This window comes from Brachyhypopomus gauderio, unplaced genomic scaffold (assembly GCF_052324685.1).
Source record: "Brachyhypopomus gauderio isolate BG-103 unplaced genomic scaffold, BGAUD_0.2 sc168, whole genome shotgun sequence".
Lineage (NCBI taxonomy): Eukaryota > Metazoa > Chordata > Actinopteri > Gymnotiformes > Hypopomidae > Brachyhypopomus > Brachyhypopomus gauderio.
Window position 1 is genome coordinate 329,061 of NW_027506989.1, and position 8,284 is coordinate 337,344.

The window sequence follows — 8,284 nt, forward strand, 5'->3', positions numbered from 1 at the left end:
TTTCTAGCTGAAAGAATACGAGACCCAAAGCAAACAGTCCTGCAACATGGACCCGACAGAGTGGACCGACTGCTCAGGCCCTGCTGTGAACGAGTCGTCAAATTGCAACGTGAGTAGCTGAGCTCTTCGCCCTCTCTCTCCCTCCTCCCTCTCTCTCCCTCCTCCCTCCTCCCTCTCTCCTCCGCAGAGCCGCCGAGCTCCAGATGTGTGTGCGCGCCCCAACGAGCTGCAGACTGTGCGTGGTAAACGGTCGGCGCGTTTCGCCACCCTCTCCATGTCCCCGTTTGTCGTGAGTTGTTTATAAGAGGAACCACATCCTCTGGCCCCTGACATGATCCCAGCAGGAATGTCACCCACTCTGCCAGGCATTTGTTGATGCCCAACCCCCCCTCCCCCCTCCTGAGGCCTGGCTATCAACTACTGACCACCCCCCCATCGTCACCCCACCTCAGAGCCATGGCTGTGTCCCATCCCCTTGGGCCAGGCTCCATTCATTGCCCTTAATACTTTAACCCCCATTGTGACTCTGTCTGGCTGAATGCGGGTGTCTGCAGGGCTCGGCAGGGTGCAGTTCTTTCGTCATTAGGGGGCTTGATTGCCACAACATTGTCTTCCCATGTTCCTCTTTCATCTTTCTCTAAGCTTTTTCATGCACTCTGTATGTAAATGTGGAAATATGTCCAGGTATTTGGCCTGACCTGAAGTGAACGCTTGTGGTGGTGTGGAAGCTGTAATGTTGTTTTGAATCCTAGACACGGGTCAACAGCAGCCATGTTTTGCCTTCCAGGAACCATTCCACAGAGACCTTGAAAAAGAAATCTCACTGTCAAATAGTGCAGTATAATGCCAAAAATGTGATTTCCATACTTCTTGCTACTGAACTGAGACAGTCCTAGAAATGTACAAGCTGCCTTCTTTATCAGAGCTGTAGATGTGAGGATAGAGATGTGTTGTGCAGACACAATTAACCTTGTGAAAAGTTTCTGCCGTCCTACGAGTCACCACACTCTAAGACTTTCACTTTAACTTTGGCTCTGAAAGTGTAGGCAGCATTTACCAGATGCTCAACCTCTAATGTAAGGTGATGCGTGTCTATGCTCAGAGCTTGTTTAGAACAGAGCTACCTGTGGTTGATGTACACCAGCAGTGCTATTTCCAACCCTGTGCAGTCTCTAAAACATAAACTGTGGCTGGAACACACATGGTGAGCACCTGAGTTTAAAGGGGAGCTAAGTTCACGAAATGACTCTGATGAAACTGCTCTAGTCTCCTTTCTTAGTTGCTGTCTGCCATTTTGTTTCTGTGAGGAGCCCACAACAAGCAGCTATTGAAGCGCACACACTACTGGAAATGTAACGTTGAGAAAAGATGACATGTTATGTTCAAACCACAGTAATGCAGGTCTGGTTTCACTTGAACTCTACCTTGCTATTAAAGTGTTAACAGCAGCAATTTTGTAGTCTATATGAAGATGTCCTAAAGCCCTCTCTGTACATGAAAACTTTTGAAAACAGGCATACTAGTTGACTGCACATAGCAGAAAAGGAGGGCATTGTTATTCTTCAGCCTATTACTACAAAGTTGCCTTTTATTTCATGGTTGCACGTTTATTCCAGTAATAGTCTCAAATTCTTAATTCTTTGCTCAATTTCATTGTATCTTTTTGTTTGGTTACTTTCTCAATTTTCACTTTTATTTACTGGTCTTTTTTACATTTACACCATTAGCCCTTTAAACCGTTTTTCAGTTTATTATTCATAAACCTCTGTGATTTTATCTACACCGAAGCTACACATGAAAGTAAATAGAGTTAGGAATGAAGGAACACTCCCAGCTAATTCATGGGATGCTGGAGGTTAATTTACATTAATTGCTAACTTTGAATATGGCCAGAGCCAACTCTGTGTGTGTGTGTGTGTGTGTGTGTGTGTGTGTGTGTGTGTGTGTGTGTGTGTGTGTGTGTGTGTGTGTGTGTGTGTGTGTGTTCTTATATTTGGTATAAATGCCATTTTTATTAGCATTGTTGAGCGTGGGTGTTGGTGGTGTTTGTGAAGGAGAACAGAGCTGGTCCCTGTGGTAACCCGAGCCGCTCCTCCCTTCTGGCCCTCAGGAGCAGACGGATGAGGAGCTGGAGGAGTCCGTGTCCTATCGTAGGCTTCATAAACTCGTCACCTCCACCCGCAGAGTCAGGAAGAAGCTCATCAGAATAGATGAGGGCAAAAAGTCCACATCTAAAGGTGAGAGACAAAACTATCACCACTTCTGAAAGAATAAATGAGGAAGGCAGAGGAAGATATTAAGATCAAGCTAAATACTGAATAGCTGAACTGCTGAATGCTATCAAGAGTATGGGAGGTATCAAAGTAACATTGTTAGACATTGTAGAGACTTAAGGTAAATATGCTTCAACCTACTTAAGGTAAATTTGTTTGTCTTGTAAAAAATATCTTGTCATTGGAGATTTGCTCCTACTGTGTGCTGTACTGTGTTTGCTTTCTCAGACCCTGTGAGCTCTGATGTCTCTCCCACGGCTGAGGACAACGTGTGTCTCTACTCGGGCGTGCAGAAACGAGTGGCCGTCCCTCACGTCAACGGGCCAGCCTCGGTACCACAGGAGCATCTGCCTGCGGACGGAGACGCGGACGTCCTGACCGCGTCTCCCCTCTCCTGCAGCCTGGACGTCTACAGCAGCCACAGGCTCTTCAAGGGCTTCAGCAAGCCTTGCGGAGGCAGTCCGGGTTCGGGCCAGGTGGCCCTGGGGCCCAGCGGGGCCAGCTTGGCCCTGGTCCCCATCAGTGGCTCCTCCTCCACTGAGGCGGAGGGCTGCGGTGAAGAGCAGCCCAGGATGGCTCGCTCGGTGACGGACGGGGAGATGAGACGGGCTCTTACTTCCTCCAGCTACCACGGGGTAAGAGTTAAGACCCTACAGAAGACACTAGATCCTCAGTCCAGTAGTTCTGGTACAGTGTCTGTATCCTGAGCATGTCATAGCAGGCATTTGCCCTAACAAAGAGTAAGAGCTGTTGACATATTTCCATCAGTGTGGACAGATGGGTTGAGCAGGGCTTTCCCTGCTTCTTTCTGCTGGCGCTACCATCCAGGAGAATGCAGACACGGCACATGTGTGTGCTGGGCTGGCTCGCTCTGCTGCCCCCTAGGGAGGGGCCGGGGCACGTCAGTCTGGCACCACAGCAAGAAGGGGCCGTCAGCTTGAAGAGACTCCCACTAGGAGCTGTCCTACCGGTTCTGTTTGAATATCCAGCCCAGTTGTGTGTCCACAGGGAGGGTGAATGTAACATTGACCATTTTAGAGGGATGAAGACCTCTCGGTTCATATATTTGTGCACTAAACATGTATTTTTATATTAAACAAATATTTTAGTGTTGACAGAATATTATTACCTGTATAACTATAACTAGTCCAGTTTACTCTACAGAGGGCCTGTAGCTTTGGAGGATTTGACCTGATGAACCGATCCATATACATGGGAAACAAGAACTGTGACTCCAGTGTAAGTGCTACAGAAAATGCCGTTTTATCCCAGACCAGAAACTAGAAGGTTCAAGAAATGAACTGTGATTTGAAGGGCTTTACTGGGCCTTGTGAGCCCTCTGTCTATATCCTTGCCATCGGACTAGGGTCAAAGGTCTCACTGTGTCGTGTTCCTGTGCAGCAGGGTGACGGTGGGGGTGGCAGTACCAGGTCCCCCACCCCCTCCCGCATATCTCTGGGGAAGAAGGTGAAGTCTGTGAAGGAGACGATGAGGAAACGCATATCTAAGAAAAGCAGCTCCGCTCTTCCTGAGCAGGTGAGGCACCACAGCATAGGCAGGATGAAACATTTACCACAGAATGTTTAGTGACGTTTAACATGAAAATTCATTATTTCACATTATTATGTAGTAATCAGTTTCTCCACAGAACCTTTGTGTCTGGAAAAGGTCTCTGGTTCAGCATATATGGTTGACAATCCACTTATAGAGCATCTTTATAAAATAGACCAGCATACACTGAAGTATAAGAATCGGTACTTGCAACTGACCTCTTTGACATTTAAAATATCTGTTTGCAAGTGCTGAGCGCCCCCTTCTGGCCATTGCCCTAACGTACTGAACATTGAACAATACTCTTTTTGTGTTTTCCACTTAGTCAAGCCCCAGCAGAGTACCAGGCTCCCCCCAGTCTCCCCACACAGACACACACTCCCTGGAGAAGCCCAAACTCAAAGCTGGAGGCTCTGTCGAGAGTCTAAGGAGCTCACTGAGTGGACAGAGCTCAATGAGTAAGAGAGTGTTTTGTGCGTGTGTGTGTGTGTGTGTGTGTGTGTGTGTGTGTGCGAGTGTGTGTGTGAGTGCGTGCGTGCGTGCATAAGTGATCAAATGCCTCCACAGTGAAACCCATGTGCATTTTAAATGTAACCTAATTTGTAGGTGGTCAGACAGTGAGCACTACAGACTCCTCGGCCAGTAACCGAGAGAGTGTGAAATCAGAGGAGGGTGAAGATGACGAGCTGCCCTACAGAGGACCTTTCTGTGGCCGGGCCCTCGTACACACCGACTTCATCCCCAGCCCCTACGACACAGACTCCCTCAAACTCAAGGCAAGGCTTTTGACGCCTACAAGGAAATGACATTAATTAGCTAATGCCATAAGTAATGAGTTGTTGTTGTATTCTCCAGTGCTTAGATTTGCTTTAGATTAACACACATTAGATTAATGTGAACATCTGCTTCCAGAGGGGAGATGTAATCGACATCATCAGTAAACCTCCTATGGGCACCTGGATGGGCCTGCTAAATAACAAGGTGGGCACCTTCAAATTCATCTACGTGGACGTGCTGAGCGAGGAAGAGAAGCCCAAACGCAGTGTACGGAAGAAGAGGAAGAGCCAGCCACCCAAGCCCACCTCAGTGGAAGAGCTTCTGGAACGCATCAACCTCAAGGTGATTAATGACCTCCACGAAACCACACACAGCGTCAGAGCACGCGACCCTCTGGTTGGACCTCTAGCTACAGAGGAAGTTATGCTAACGTGAGGGGCTTTTCTGCAGGAGCACATGCCCACGTTCCTGTTTAACGGCTACGAGGATCTGGACACGTTCAGGCTACTGGAACAGGAGGACCTGGATGAGCTCAACATCACGGACCCCCAGCACCGAGCCGTGCTGCTCACCGCTGTGGAGCTGCTGCAGGAGTATGAGAGTGAGTAGTCATGCATATGTATACACACACACACACACACACACACACACACACACACACACACACACACACACACACACACAGAGTCATGCAGCTTCTCAAAAACAAACACATGGATGTTTTCCATTTGTGGTAAGTGGTCATTTGTTATAAGTGAAAGTGTGTGTGTGTGTGTGTGTGTGTGTGTGTGTGTGTGTGTAGGTAACAGTGACCCCGAGCGTGGAGGGTTTTCAGGATGCCCTGAGGAGAAGGTTCTGTCAGAAAGCCAGGCCCCCCCAGGCGACTCACCGCGTGACTCTGGCTGCTTTGAGAGTAATGAGAACCTGGAGAACGGTAATGCCAGCCTTCCTGGGCTGTGAGTGTGCCCAGCCCCAACGCTCCTGCCCTCTGTGGGCTGCCAGGGCCTGCATGCTGCTCAGCCACGCCCAGCAGACTGAAGGGCAGGGTGACGAGGTCACGCCCAGCAGACTGAAGGGCAGGGTGACGAGGTCACGCCCAGCAGACTGAAGGGCAGGGTGACGAGGTCACGCCCAGCAGACTGAAGGGCAGGGTGACGAGGTCACGCCTCTCATCTCGCCGCCATCTCCGCCTTTTCTCTGGCTCGTGTTGCTTATCTCTGCTCCAAGGGCCATTCTCTCTGACCCAGTTACACAAATCTTTTTTTGCTTTAGTCTTACAAAACGATAGCGAATATATATTGTTCTTGAACATGTCAATAGTCCCTTTGAAGAGTATTTTTCAAGCTTGTGTTCCTGAGATTTTGCAATTTCTGTGTATTGTATAGTCAAAATAATATAGTGTTGTACAATATCTTAATGTGCCTCAAATCTGTGTGACAAGTACAGAAGCTAAAATAGATATAAAATGGATATATTTACAGAGTTTATGCATACCACTTTGCTTTTACCATTTGGTCAGGCAAAATTATGGCCTGATCACAGAAACTGTAGCAGTATTAAAAATGCATCTCTAAATAAAGGTAAAACATTTGCTAATTTTAACGGGAGCTAAGAAAAAGAGCATCAGTGTTTTAATAACTATTGCATGCTCATGAGAAAACAGCCATGAGTCCAGCTTTTGTCATTGTCTTTCGCCAGTGATAACGGGGGCTGTGTAATAAACTGCTCTGTGATCTACTTATCTGGACTGCCTGCTTTCATTGCCATTGTATTTCCATTCACTTTTCATTCCGTTTACAATGACCTATTGTGTGTTCACAGTTTCGTTTGACTACACGCAGCTTGTCATATCTTTCCTTTCAGCCGATGTATAATCTGCCCTGAACATTGATTAAAGCTGTCTGTAGCCATACTGGTTTCTGTAAATCTTATCTTGCATGGCTCTTGTTTTAGGGAGGTGCAAAAAGACGTCTCATTTAAGCAGGTCGTCATCGGGCTTTGAGTCCAGTCACCTCCCGTCTCCTGAGTACCCCACCCCACCCCTGAGCCAGCCCAGCCAGACCACTGTACAGAACAGGCACCATCCACAGGATCTCCTGCTCCCTTTCCAGATGACCACCATCACAGGCCTGTGCTTTGGGACGAGCCATTGCCTTCTCAGAGCGAAGTCCCTGAGCCAAAGCTCAGATGCTCTCGTTTGCCTCCCCGCTCCCCAAGGCCTGTGGAAGCGTTGCCTTTCACTGGATGACCTTCTCCCCGATCAGGTCATCCACAGGAAGGAGACCTACATCCAGGATCATCCAAAGCGGGGCTCTGTCGAGATGCAAGGCCTGGATGCCACTGAAGCTTTAGTGCCGGAGAAGCCTCGGACGTGCACCGACCTAGAGGGTGACTCCGACGAGCCCGGCACAGGGGTCCAGCCGCCCGTCACCCATCTCATAGCAGGAGTGGCGTTTGAAGAGGTGCTGCAGGAGGAGAATCCTGCTGAAGCCCATGCAGAAGACCCTCCTAAGTGCACACTGCGCATAAAACCACCAGTTCCACCCAAACCTCTACCCCTGCTTTTTATAAAGGAGAAGGAGGCCGGTCCTGACAACAAAGACTCTTCCCCAGATCTTTCTCTTCCACAGCAGTTGGACACGGCATCTAATGTTCCTCGCTCCAGCAAACTTTTCATCCACAGGCTGGGAAAGAAGGTTCAGCATGGCAAAGCCACCAGTTTGGAATCACTGGTTGAAGAGAAGCTGATCTCGGACGGTATTGATCTCACAGAGGAGCCATATTCTGATAAGGTACATAATTTCCTCCCTGTCCAGGGATTCTGAGATTATGGTCTTGCACACTTCTGTGGCACCTAATTTGATCAAACTTTTGATCTTCCCAGTCTAAATAATTCAGTGTACATTGTACTCATGCTGCTATTCCTTCTTCATTGAGTTATGAATTTGTAACTTGACATTCTGAATAGAGAACACATCTGATTGGATGTTGCCTAATAGCGTGGATACCAAACGGTTGTATATATGAGATGTATATGTATATATGAGAAAATCACCTGTCATTTATCAAGTTATATGACAAAATGGGTACAAAGTTATTAAAAATAGGTGTTTTCTTTTCAGCTTGGTCGCTATGGGGTGCCTTTCTCCCTCATCCAGAGGTATTCTGAAGACCTGGACAAGCCTTTGGGTGACATTGCCACAGTCATGGACCACACTAGGGTCCAGCAGCTCCTCAAACAGCATCGCATGGCTGTGAGTACTAGAGGTTTTACACTACCGCTTCCGACAATGTTGAAAAGTAATGCCATTAAAATCACTTTGCAGTTGACTCTTCTTTTATTTATTTCACTCCTCAGATCCCGCTGAGAGGTTTATCAGAGATTTGTGTGAAACTATAACCTCTTTGATGAACATGGTAGTGATGCTGGATAGCCATTTTTTCTTGACTACACCTGTTGGTGTCTGGCATGGATGTCTTGGTCCAGATGTTCCTCTGTCTCCTCTGCCACTGGGTAGAACTCCAGAGAACAGGCACACATTAACACCACTGGTGGGCCACAGTAGCATGCTAAGAAGGATGTGAATACAGAGTGAGTGATGCCAGAACTTTCAATGAGAATTTGAATGGCACAGTTTCTTGTGAAAGAAGCACCAAGTGTTACTAAAGCTAAGCACTGGTAT

The 8,284-nt window shown here is 47.7% G+C and overlaps 1 protein-coding gene across 6 annotated transcripts in view; it reads left to right on the forward strand.

The window, feature by feature from the left end:
* Nucleotides 1–8,274, forward strand: part of LOC143501290 (SAM and SH3 domain-containing protein 1-like) — a 47,980-nt gene extending 39,706 nt beyond the window's left edge. For 4 of the 6 annotated variants that reach the window (XM_076994932.1, XM_076994934.1, XM_076994935.1 and 1 more), the window contains 13 exons: nucleotides 8–109; nucleotides 2,111–2,237; nucleotides 2,502–2,908; nucleotides 3,438–3,512; nucleotides 3,675–3,809; nucleotides 4,150–4,282; nucleotides 4,431–4,600; nucleotides 4,737–4,943; nucleotides 5,052–5,202; nucleotides 5,404–5,535; nucleotides 6,555–7,393; nucleotides 7,724–7,855; nucleotides 7,960–8,274. In XM_076994932.1, coding sequence (XP_076851047.1) covers nucleotides 8–109; nucleotides 2,111–2,237; nucleotides 2,502–2,908; nucleotides 3,438–3,512; nucleotides 3,675–3,809; nucleotides 4,150–4,282; nucleotides 4,431–4,600; nucleotides 4,737–4,943; nucleotides 5,052–5,202; nucleotides 5,404–5,535; nucleotides 6,555–7,393; nucleotides 7,724–7,855; nucleotides 7,960–8,001 — 2,652 coding nt within the window. In that variant the 3' untranslated portion in view covers nucleotides 8,002–8,274. Of the gene's footprint in view, nucleotides 1–7; nucleotides 110–2,110; nucleotides 2,238–2,501; nucleotides 2,909–3,101; nucleotides 3,513–3,674; nucleotides 3,810–4,149; nucleotides 4,283–4,430; nucleotides 4,601–4,736; nucleotides 4,944–5,051; nucleotides 5,203–5,403; nucleotides 6,339–6,554; nucleotides 7,394–7,723; nucleotides 7,856–7,959 lie in introns of those variants that run through there. The other 2 variants (XM_076994936.1, XR_013126872.1) reach the window with 2 other exon arrangements.
* Nucleotides 8,275–8,284: the final 10 nt, after the last annotated feature.